The 12925-nt window shown below is 33.6% G+C and overlaps 1 protein-coding gene across 11 annotated transcripts in view; it reads left to right on the top strand.

Annotated features, from left to right (window-relative positions):
• Positions 1-12925, top strand: part of Znf638 (zinc finger protein 638) — a 72162-nt gene that overhangs the window by 41637 nt on the left and 17600 nt on the right. For 6 of the 11 annotated variants that reach the window (XM_038320837.2, XM_042054608.1, XM_042054609.1 and 3 more), the window contains 10 exons: positions 594-662; positions 1449-1532; positions 2133-2201; positions 2970-3007; positions 4756-4887; positions 7160-7288; positions 8339-8380; positions 8932-9066; positions 10664-10786; positions 12693-12730. In XM_038320837.2, coding sequence (XP_038176765.1) covers positions 594-662; positions 1449-1532; positions 2133-2201; positions 2970-3007; positions 4756-4887; positions 7160-7288; positions 8339-8380; positions 8932-9066; positions 10664-10786; positions 12693-12730 — 859 coding nt within the window. The remainder of the gene's footprint in view (positions 1-593; positions 663-1448; positions 1533-2132; positions 2202-2969; positions 3008-4755; positions 4888-7159; positions 7289-8338; positions 8381-8931; positions 9067-10663; positions 10787-12692; positions 12731-12925) is intronic. The other 5 variants (XM_038320844.2, XM_042054610.1, XM_042054611.1 and 2 more) reach the window with 2 other exon arrangements.

A 12925-nucleotide genomic window follows, 5' to 3' on the forward strand; every position in this document is an offset into this window, starting at 1 on the left:
AGTATTCATAGTACCTTCTGAGACTGAGAAACTAACCAGGAAGGACAAACTCTCCAGCTCAGTTCCAGCTTCAGCTCTCTTATTCCTTGAAGACCAGTGGTGGCTTCAGCTATGGGGTCTTATCATCTAGTTATGGTGGGCAACCAAGATGGACCAGCAAGAGCCTGTATATATTATTGGACAAATTTAGAGCCTATCCCACATATGGCAGTGGGATTTTTTTTTTTTTTATGATCAACTAGGACTTTATGTGGCCTTCATAAAATGGATTAAATGGATTTCATTCAAGAGTGATCCAGGGAATCATACATTGAGAGGTTCTCCATAGTTGCTTTTGGAACCAGTGAGAACATGATATTGCTTTGTGGTTTAACTTTGTACTTTATATTTCAGCTTCTAGTTGATTCATACATATAAAGAGACATTTAACTTAAGTCCCCTCCCCCAAAGAAATTATTGCTAGATTTCCCAAAATATGGTAGCATTTTATGTTTTGAATAAAATATGTTGTTCTTATATTGTTTTTAATAAGGTAATTTGGAGATTGACACTATTTAAGTAAAACAGTTTTGACTATAGCTTTTGTGATTTAGGGAAATCAGCGGGTTCTGTAAAATCTGTGGTTACGGTAGCTGCAAAAGGTAAAGCTTTTATCAAAACAGGTAAGACAACTGAGGGAGAGAGGCTTTACTAAATTTTTTTATGCATTTAAGGAATACATTATTGAAAGCAAGTTTAGAATTCAATAATTTCTAGTATCTGATAACATCTTGAAGAATTTAGTAGAGTCATTAATATTTAAAATTTGCAATATAGGATTTTTTATTCATTGGTACTTTGGTTTTTAACAATATTTACCATTGAAGATATATTTCTGTATTTATATATATTATGGCTATACAATAGATATACACATCAGTGTACCTGCATGGTCTGACAGTAATATAGTCATAGGTTGCTCTGTCATTGTCCCCTTGAAATGGTTTAATCCTTCCTCCCTCCTTCTCTCTTGTTATAACTATCATTTTTATACTCCTTTCCACAACTTAAACAGTTTATCTGATGTTTGTTACTTTAAAACAGATTAATTTCCCTGATAAAGAAACGAAACGCTATTTAACATAGCTGTTGTACATTGAAAATAGCGTGGCCCTATTAACAGTATCTTTTCTAATAGTTTAATTCGAAGGAACCTTAGAAATGTCAAAATACATATTTTTAACTTTATATTTCAAATGAGAAATAAACTTGGGACTAATTTAAAGCCACAAAAATATGTCTCGACTTAGATTTGCTTTTAATATTACTTGTAAAAAGTTGAAAATAAATAATACATGTAATAAATTGCGATTCAGATTAGGTTATTGGTTTCTGATATATTAATATAAAATATGCTAAATGAGTAGGCCCATAATCTTAGAATAATGGTTTAATTCTACTTTTAAAAGCAAAATCTGGAAAGAAGTCTCTAGAAGCTAAAAAGTCTGGGATTATCAAAAACAAAGACTCCAATAAACTCGTGACTATACCAGGTAACAACGTGCTCTCACTCAGGGGGTTATTTTTTGGATCATCTTGATTTATATTTGAGATATAATTTGGAATTTTTCTTTAAAAGTTCCAAAGGGAAGCCTGGGAGATGTCTCAGTTGTTAAAAAGTTGTTGGGTATGCAAGCATGAAAACCTGTATTTGCCTCCCACTCGACCCACATAAAAGCCAGGCATAGCACACACCTGTAATCCCAGTGCTGGGTTGGGTAATAAGGGGACAGACAACACAGGCAGATCCTGGAACTCATTAGTCAGCCAGCCTAGCTGAATGGATGAGCTCTAGTATCAGTGAGACCCTATCTCAAAAAAATAAGGTTTGATAACAATGGAGATAAACACTAGATGTTGATCTCTGGCTTCCATATACATGACACAAGTGCACATGTACCTGCATGCATGCATGCACACACAGAACCACATAGGCTAACAGGGAATATTTTGTTTTCCAAAGAGTAGTTTTACTTTGGTCAGCATGAGAGAACCTGAAGTGATGGTATTACTAGTTCAAATTCTAGTTCAGATTCATTAGTTTTATTATACTAATATTTTCCTAGAAAATTAAAGTAGTCTGTTTTGTGCAGCAAACTCTGAAATCAAGACTAGTTCAGAAAACAAAGCCACTGGAAAGAGTGCTGGAGAAACTACTTCAGGTAGGCCAGTAGAAATTTTATTTTGTGCTTTACATTTAAAGATGAAAGAAAGTATTTTTAAGAAAAGAAGTATTTTTAAGAAAAGAAGTGTTTGTGGTTATAGTATATGTTTGTATATGTGTTGATTTTTCTAATACTAGGGTCAAATCCCAGGTAAAATTAAATACATGACGATTCAGATTTACATTCTGTTTCTGTATCATTCTGAAGTTTTACTCTCATGAAGAATACCCGAAATGTATTTTTTAAAAGCTGGACAACAAGGCTCTCTAAATCAACTGAGCAAAGCTCATATGGACTCGCAGAGACTGAAGTAGCAAGCACAGAGTCTGCATGGGTCTGGACCATTTACTCTGTGTTATATTATGGCTTTCAGTTTAGTGTTTTTTATGGGCCTCCTGAATGTGTGATCTAGTGGATCCTGTGCCTTTTCTTGGACTTTCCTTCTGTTGATTTGCCTTGTCCTAACTTCAGTGTATTTTATTTTGTTATGTTTGTTGTTATCTCTTAGAAGTCTGTTCTTTTCTAATGAGAGACAGCAAGGGAGTAGATCTGGATAGGAGGTGAGGTAAGGAGGAACTAGAAGGCATAGAAGGAGCAGAAACTGTAACCAGGATATAGTGTATGAGAAAATAATCTATTTTAAAGAAAGGGGCAGATGGCTGGTGTTACTTCTATACTGTTTCTTATTTATTATGAAATAAAGTAGAATCTTGAAGATCATATAAACTTTTAAAAATTGTGTTTTCATTATTTTTTGGTATTAAGGTACTTTGGAGACCTCAGAAAACGAACCAATGAGCAAGGTCAGTTTTTGTATTTTATTTATATAAAATTCTCTTAAGCAACTGTATTCACTTTGTAGCATGGTAAAAATTCTTAGCCACTTTCAACTCTATAGATTTGATGTTGGTTTAAAAACTTGAATAAATCTGTGTATTTATGAGATTGCTTTCCTCTGAGAGCATGGTAAGGCAAAAATGGATTTGGGGTAGATAATACTTTGTTGGAACTAGAGGAAAGAACTAGAACCTAAGCACATTGGGAATTTGTTTTATTTCACTGGAAGGTTTTTGTTGAGACAGACTTTCTTTGTATCCCAGACTGAACTTGAATCTTGTAAGGAATGACCTTGAACTTTAATTTCCCTGCTTCAACTTGTTTAGTGTGGGAATTACTGGAGTATTTTACCAAGCCAAGTTTACACATTGTTGGGGATAAACCCAGGGTTTTGAATATGCTTTGCAAGCATTCCACCAACCAAGCTACATCCATAATTTTGAATAAATTTGTGTATTTTTTCTAGCCTTGAGAAAAGTAAGATGTGAGTATTTTGAACACCAAGGCTTTTTTGTTTGTGCTACTTTTTTGAAGAAACAAGTTGACCTTCTGATTTATATAAAGGACATAAAATTTACTTACATGTTTAATAGTATGCTAAAATGTCATTCATCTAGATTATTGGTTAGAATTTCAGATTGCTCACATGCTATGCCTAAATTCATTTTTGTCTAATAATCCACTCATTAAGAAATCACTAAATAGTGTGTTTTACTTTAAGAAAGGTATTTTAAACACTGGTATAGGGTCAGTGTAATACAGCATTCCAACAAAACTCTTCAGCAGGAGTCATCCACCAGTGCACCTGAGAAGCCTGTTGTGTTAGTCACTTGTTTTTCAAAGCTGTGACTCTTAGCAAGTTTTCTTTTCTTTTTGTCACTAAAATCAAAATATGCCAAGTTTATCATAGAGGCTTTTTGAATTTTACCAATGTCTACAAAAGAAAAAGCTAGCAATAAAAGAATAAGTTTAGAGAATAAGTAGATTGGGGCAAAATAAAGCAGAAAAGTACTTACTTATGGTAAGTTCTTACTTGTGGTATAAGGATTAAGGTAGATGAAATTAAAAATAAGAGTAATTATTGTTCAAGAAGATGAGAAGACACATTGCTTTGGATGTTTATATGCATCACATTGCAAGGCACAGGCTTAGTGATGTTATGAACAAAGGAGTTGTAGTCAGAGATGAATGTCAGTTTTAAGATGCTAAACCAAAAGAAGACTGATAGACGTGGACTAGATGACATGTTGTATGACTGTAATTATTCTACTAATTTAAAATTGTAAGTTTGTATATTCTAAGGGTGGCTTAGTTACTCTTCCATTGTTATGAATGAGACATGACCAAGTTAGCTTATAAAAGAAAGTTTTTAATTGGGGCCAAACTTACAGTTTCAAAGGATTAGTCTGTGATTATCATGGTGGGGAAAATGGCAGTTTTCAGGCAGGCACAGCCCTGACCATAGGCAGAGAAAGTGATACTGGATCTTGGGTGAACCCCTCCAACAAGGTCACACCTTCTCCAACAATCATTCTCAAACAGCTCTCCTAACTGGGTATCAAACATTCAAATGTATAGGCCTATAGGGCCTTTCTCATTCAAACCACCACACAGGGCATTTAATTTGAGGTTCTAGAGTCTCCTGTTTTACCTGTTTTTTCTCAAGTAGTAAATACAGATTAAATGCTAATCACTTTCTTAATTTGTTTTGAAGGAAATGGAGGAAATGAGTGTGGTTTTTATTTCTAATTTGCCTAATAAAGGATATTCTACAGAAGAAATTTACAACTTAGCAAAACCATTTGGTAGTTTGAAGGATGTTTTAATTTTATTGTCTCATAAAAAGGTAAGAATTTATGATAACTTATTTATAAGCACGTTTTGGTAAAAACATTGAAATCTAAAAAATAGCAAAGATTTAAGGGGCTATCTTTAAATTTGCTTAAGTTAAGAGATTTTTTAAAAATCTTTATGTTATTATTTTTGTTTTGTGTTTTTGAAACAGGTCTTATTCAGGCTAACTACAAACTCAAATTCATGATCTCTCTATCCCAACCTGGCTTTATAATCAGTCAACCAACCAACGTCTGTCTCTCTCATCTGTCCCTGTGGGGGAGGTGTTGGGAATTGAACTTAGGACTAGGCACTTTACTGCTAAGCTATATCCCTAGCCCAGCTAAAGGATTTTTAAAATGAAAAAGCACAGATATTTTCTATATCTTAATTAGATTCTAAATCCTAATTAAGAGTGAGTGTGTGTGTGTAAAAGATTTATTTGGGAGTCTGGGGTGATAACTTAGAAATTAAGAATACTGGTTGCTCTTTAAGAGAACCAAGGTTTGATTGGATATCAAACCCACAATACAGCTTACAACCATCTTTAACTACAGTCTTAGGGACTCTGATACCATCTTCTGATCTCCAAGGACACTGAAAGCACATGTCACATAGATACACATGCAGGCAAAACACTCATACACACAAATAGTAATTTAATTTTTTAAAAGATTTATTCATTTTTATTTTATGTATGTATGGTTGTTGACATTAGTTTGAGTCTAGAAAGTGGTTAATGTCCATTAAATATCATTGGCAAAATAACAGATTAATAATTACTAATAAAAGTCTGGAGAGATGGCTCAGTGGTTAAGATTACTACTGTTCTTACAGAGCAGGGACATAGGTTCAGTTATTCATTCTAGTCTATCTGTCTATTCACAAAAAATCTAATACCCTTCGCTAGCCCACATAGATTCCTGCAAGCATATGGTGCATATAAAAACTCATGTAAGTATGCATACATACACGTAGATAAATAAAATCTTTTTTAAGTATTGTAATGTAATACTTCTCTAAAATTATATGGGAAAATTTCAGACTCTGCTAATAGTGGTCTCCCCTTACCCATGAGAATTGCCTTTTCATGGCCCTAGTTCATATTTGAAATTAGATGGTACTGAACCTTAGGTATTGTGTATTTTTCACATTTCATGCATATATAGTTTCATTGTCTCTTCCTTGATAATGAAGTGTTCCTATCACACACACACAGTGATTTTGGTAGTTTAAGGTATTAATGCAAAGTTGGCACAAATTTCTTTCCTCGGCTTTACAATCTCAAGGATTTGTGATTTTTTTCTTACCATAATTCTTTTACCAAACTCAGCATATGATTATTTTTCTTTTTTAATTTACATTTATTTGTATGTATATACACATATATATACACACACACACACACATATGAATTGCACATGCTACAGTATGCACATGAAAGTCAGATGGCTACTTGGAGGAGTAATTTTTCTCCTTCCACCAATGTTAGTCCCACAGATTGGCCCTTACCCACTGAGTACTCACAAAGGCCTCATGCATGGTCTATCGCCCTCCCCCCCCCCCCCCCCCCAGTCTCTGTTATGCTGATCACTTCTACCTTTTCACTTACAGGAAGCATCTGTAAAGGCTTTTTTTTTTTTGCACTTATGATTGCTAGTATCACTATTGTTTTACTTCATGGCCATAATATAAAATAAAGGTTGCCTGAACATAGGTGCTGCATTTGACCAGTTGGTAACAAATTGTTATTAACTGACTAATGGGCACAAAGTACAGTGTGGACTCACTGGATAATGGGCTCATGGATGTCCCATGCAGAGTAACTTGAAATACCATTATACCAGTAAGAATGACAAGTAATTTAAATCTAAGAAATTATTTATTTAAATGTCTTATTAAATCTTTTTAAAAATTAACAAAACAGCATGTCTGTGAATGCTAATTACTTTTGTGGATGCAAAATTTAAGACATTTTCTGCATTGAATTTAGTGTCTTATTGTAATTCCGGCATCTTAAGGTGGAAATAAAACTAGGTAGGGTCCAGAATAAGATCCTGTGTCAAAAATAAATAAAATACATGTTCAGTGTTGGTTTAGAATGAATTTTGGTTCTCTTGTTAATATTGCCTATCCACCTAATTCTTACTGTTATGTTAGTCTTAGCCTATGGATTTTGTTGTTTCTATGACTTCGGTTTTCTTACTAAGTCATTTGACTCTAAAGAATCAAGTCTTTTCAGGAAGAATTAATATTTTTCATTTTTGTAATTTTTATTTTTAAAGGCATATATAGAAATAAACAAAAAATCTGCAGATTCTATGGTAAAATTTTACACTAGCTTCCCAGTATCCATGGATGGAAATCAGCTCTCTATAAGTATGGCTCCTGAGGATATGGACATAAAAGATGAGGTAAATAATAGGTTTAAACCATCATTTTTCCTTGCTCTTACTAAATTGCTAAGATCAAATTTATTTATTTGTTTGTTTGTTTATTGTTAGCTAGTATCCTTTTTTGGGTCACAAACTGTTTTTAGACCACAAAGTATTCTGTTCTTTTAGTGACCACTCAGCTCATGGTTTGAGAGGGAATCCTATTTGAAAACCAACAGTCAAAACAGAATACTGATAGTTGTCTTTAATTTTTCCTCCTCTTTTGTCACGCTTGGTTACTCAGTAAAGATTGTCTATTTTAAATAATCAAGTCTCTTCCCTGTTTCTCATTGTTTAATCTCTTAAAACAGCCCAAGTATAGAGTAGCTTGCTCCTCACGCCACCGTCAGTTTTGTTTCCATCTAGTACTTCAACCACAAAGTCATGAGACTAACATGAAATTTGAATCTGTTCAAATTCAGCTGATGCAGAAACATTTTAGGGTCTGTATTACCTAAAGGATACAGTATTACCTCATAAAAGCCAGGGGAAATGCAAATTTCCTTTTGCAAAATGCAGAAGCCTTTTCCTGATAGTCGCCCTATCTTTCTTGTATTAGTGGGGATTATTATACATGACAGTAGTATTAAAGAAAAAGTTTAAGAACCATAGTTCCATTAGATAAAGGCCAAGTTCCTTTTATTTTATACAAAACCTTTTAAAGTGTCTTTGGCCAATTTTGCTATTCTTTTTGGTCTTTTTAATGATAGTAACAAATTACTACACTGTTTTTTTTTTTTTTTTGTTTTGTTTTTGTTTTTTGTTTTTGTTTTTTTTTTTTTTTTTTTTTTTTTTTGTCTACAGTGAACCTAGGGGAGCAGAAAGAATTAAGTTAGATAGGGTGAGACTTAAATAACATCTTCAGGGAGAAGGGAGGAAATTTCTAAAGGAGTAGAATTTTACCTACCTGATTTTATGAAATAGTGAATAATGCATATCTGTATAAGTCATTGCATAACAAATCATGACCAAATATAAGCAAGCATAAGACAGCTTTCACCTTTTACTTTTGAATGTTTGGCTTTTTAGGAAGCTGTCTTTACAACCTTGATTCAAGAAAGTAACCCAAAGGTGAGTTTCATATTTAAATACTTTTGTTGATTTATTTGAAAAAAATTGTTTTATTTTTCTTTTACAAATTAAAACTGTGTTAGCAGTTTTAACACTTAATTGACTGAGTTTATCAGGTTGTTGTTCTTGGTAAAAATGAGAAGGGTCTCATAGTCCTTGATATTTACTAATTTTTTTATGCACTGAAATGCATAGTTAGTAGCCATATAGGTGGTGTTCCATTTGAGAATTTTTTATAAACGTAGTAGAAATACAGGTCCCATTTCATTTTACTGTTTTATTCATTGCTCAGATGTAAAATTAAGACCTTACTGTTGGTCTAGAGGGTCAGTTCAATAATAAAGAGCTTCTTTATCACACATGAGGCTCAGGGTTCAATCCCCACCCCTTCCCCTACCCCTGTTTTCTTCTATATAGTCCTTCTTATTCTTGGAAAAAGCATCACCTAGCCTCTGTAATATTAAATTACTGCTAATCAGTGATTTATGATTTGATACCTATCCTTTTCTCCCCCACATTGTCTCAAAAAAAATAAAACCAACAAAATACAGGCAAATATTGATGAAATTTACGACCGATTTGTACATTTTGACAATGTACCTGAAGACGGACTTCAGTGTGTGCTATGTGTTGGGCATCAGTTTGGAAAAGTGGATCGCTATGTGTTCATGAGTAACAAAAACAAGGTAATGAACCCTGTGTCCTTACAGTCTGTAACTTCTAATTTGGCTTTTGTGTTGAAGCATCTATAAAATAAACATTATTCAACCAACCACTAAGCAGAAGTATAACAGACTAGGGCAATTACTTATGGACGGCGCCAAAAAAAAAAAAAAAAAAATGATCTCTTTAGCTTTTAAGAAGAAACAAGATTCACCGAGAGAACAACGTAATATAGTTCAAAGAACATTGTCTATGACCGTGGCAAAGCTATTTAACCTTATAAAATGAAAGATATGCTATATATTTTTTAATACCTCCTTCTAACTGTAAAATACAGATCTAGATCTGTTTGTCAACTTTATTTCGTGGTTTTTCTTCTGTACTTAAAATTGTTGATGTGTTTATTCTTAAAATTTGCCTTCTATATTTAGTATGTATTTCTGTTATATGCCTATTAGTCTTCTTTGATGGAGACCAGATTTTCTTGTGTAGCCCATGCTAATATTTAATTTCATTCAGTATTACTTCTGTTTCCTGAGTTATTGGGGTTACAGATGACACTGCTGTGCCTACTTGAAAAAAATCAGATTTTTGTCAATAGAGTATTACTTATAAAGGCAGGACTGAGAGCTTTGTATCAGTTACTTTGTTGTTACAAAATAATATTTATTTCATAATTTATTGCAAGTTTGTAATGGTATAATGGTGACTATAGCTGTCTTATAAGAAGTATATATAATTAACATCTAGCTCCTAATTTTCTTTGATATCTTTTCAACTAATAAATAGAGCCTGCCTGGCACTGTAGGTGAGATTCTATGTAGGATGCGAAGATAGAGCACAGGTGGTACATAAGCACTTTAACTTTTCAAACTTGACATATTAGTCCCCTGGAGTTGCTTGGCTTGTTTGTTTGGTTGGATTTTTAGGCTGTTTTTTTTGTGTGTATGTGTTTTAATTTTTTGTGGATTTTGTGTGCTGCCATGACTGTGTGTGTGTACACCAGAGGAGGATAGAAAAGGGTGTTGGATCCCCTGGAGCTAGAGTTAGGAGTAAGTTATAAGCCATCTCTCCAGCCCTTTCACATTAGTTCTCTGTTTTAAAGAAGAAACTAGTTTTTAAATAACCTTTGTAATGTATTCTTAAATTATAAATTTACCATTTTAACTTTAGGTGTCAATTCAGTACCATTAAGCATATCTGCATTGTGCAACAGTCACCACCATCTGTAAATTTTTTTTCCTGGCTTCTCAAACTGATACTTCCTGTCCATTAAACAATAGCTTCTAAGCATCCTACCCACCCACCTACCCAGCCCATTCAACTGCCACCTTATGTCTGTTTCTATAAATAACACTAGATTCTGTATAGAAGTTGAATTTTATTTTCTGTTTTGCAATTGGCTTATTTCACTTGGCATATGTTCTAGGTTCATACATGTAACAAATATCTGAATGTCTCTTTTTAACGATTGTGCCTAATATTTCTTGGAATGTAAATGAGTAAATGTTTGGATTCCCAGTTTCAGTTCTGGGTATACAGTAAAAAGTAGAATTGCTAAATAGCATCCTAATTCTATGTGTAAATTTTAAATTCATGCTTTCAAAAATATTTTTAAAGGTGATTCTTCAGTTAGAAAGTCCTGAATCTGCTCTGTCAATGTACAATTTTCTGAAACAGTATCCACAAAGCATAGGAGACTATGTGTTGACCTGTACTTTATCTCCAAAGATGGACTCAGAAGTAAGTGGCTTTTTGTTTGTGTGTTTGTTTAATGAACTTTGTGTTATTTTAGAAGATCAAGAGGATGAAGCAGGAGAGATGGTTTAGCAGTTAAGAGTATTGGCTGTTCTTGCAGAGGACCTAGGTTTGGTTCTAGTACCCATGTGGTGGCTCACAACCATTTGTTCCAGGGATCTAGTGGTCATTTTTGACCTACATGGGCACTAGGCACATACATGGTGCAAACATACACTCAGCAAAAGCACTCATGTTCATGAGTAAATGTAAGTTACATACATGAGTAAATGTACATGAGTAAATAAGTAAATCAAGAAAAATTGGAGAGCATATAAGGGACATTTTTCTAAAAACTCAGAAGATACGTTATGAATACAGTTTCAAGAATAGGCTCAGATAGTAGTCAGACTTCTGAATTTAGATATTTCTTTATGTTGATTATTTTAAAAATTGTTTGACTTTCTTACAGCTTTGAGATTATGAAAAGCAGGGTACATGAGACAAACTGGTAATTTTGAAATATGTGACTTTATTCAGATACCAATGTGTAAAGATACTTGGTATAAACCAGGCAGTGGAGCCACATGCCTTTAATCCCAACACTTAAGAGACAAAGGCAGGTGTAGCTCTTTAGTTTTTGAGGCCAGCCTGGTATATACAGAGAGAGGGGCGAGGGGGAGGGAGGGAGAAAGAGTGGGGGTAGGGAGACTTGCTTGGTATGTCTACTGTGATTATCTCTAGGAAACAAGGTGCTGTTTTTGATCCATTGTTGCTTCATGGAATGGAAACGTTTTTGTTTTTTCATTTTTTATTTTAGTGTATTGTATAAGAACAAATTTTACATATTCTTGCTTTACATAGTTGTGTAGTAGAATGTATGTAGAAAAACAATAAATATATCTTTAAAAGAAATCAAATTCAGATTTGTTTTTCTAATACTTCCATTGTATTTCAGTAGCAGGGGTAAACAATTGGACCTTATATTTAGTATTCATGCTTTTTTGCTAATTTTTCCAAATTCTTGAACTAACTGTAGAAAGATACGCGCGTGTGTGTGTGTGTGTGTGTGTGTGTGTGTGAGTGATACGTTAAGCAATAAAATATCAAATGGTAAAAAGCGCTGTGAAAACAGATAAATTAAGATAAAAGGAATTACAAAGTCAGATACAGTGATGCTTGCAACAATTCCAACACTTAAAGAGTATCCTGAGTTCAAGGTTATCCTAAGCCACACAAAACCGTGCCTCAACCCACCCAGCTCTTCAAAAAGACACACTGGAATGGGGAATTGTGTACATTAAAAGGGTAACTTAAAACCCCAGTAGATGAGTCATTTGGAAGACTTGAAGGAATATGTGATATATATACCCACTTCTGCATGTTTAAGTAGGGGATATTTGAATTGTTTTCTCTGAAGTTGCCCAGGCTAGTCTTAAGTTCCTGAATTCACAGGATCCACCTGCTCTAGCCTCTAAGCAGCTAGGATTATAGATTTGCTATACCATGCACAACTTAATGAGATGATTTATAAAAGGTTTTCCTTATAAATACAAGTCTTTAAAAGCTAATCTTCAAGGAAGATGTATATGTCATGTTTATTGGTTTTATTCTAAGCAAAACATGTTGTTTTCAGGCTTTTAAGATTCACAAACTTTCTTGTTTTTATAAATATCTCATTATTTGATATACTTTGTAACCTAGCAGTAGTTTTTAATGAGAATTTTTTTTTTCTGGAATGTAATAGTTATGTGGATACAGAAAACTAAAACTAACTCATTTTCTTTAAGAGGTAGCCCCCCATTTTGTTTTTACTTTTGTTAACTATATTTACCTGAAAATATTGAGTTAGTGGATTCAATAGTGAAAATTCACTAGAATAACCTCTAATGAAATGTAAATTATATTGTAGGCTCAAACGGAGAGTGAACCAGAACTAGGAAAAGAAAGGTATGTTGCTTTTAGTTCTTTTCTTCCGTTTTTGTGTATTGTTTAGGTATATCTAATTCTTGAAGTAACTTCTCTCATATACAGAAAGTTCCCATCCTGTTGGGCCAAAATTATCTCAGGGCCTGTACCTCAAGGCCTATAGGACAGAAAAAAGCCTGGTTCAAGTTCAGGGTCTATACTTGGAGGCCTGTAGGA

This window comes from Arvicola amphibius, chromosome 2 (assembly GCF_903992535.2).
Source record: "Arvicola amphibius chromosome 2, mArvAmp1.2, whole genome shotgun sequence".
Lineage (NCBI taxonomy): Eukaryota > Metazoa > Chordata > Mammalia > Rodentia > Cricetidae > Arvicola > Arvicola amphibius.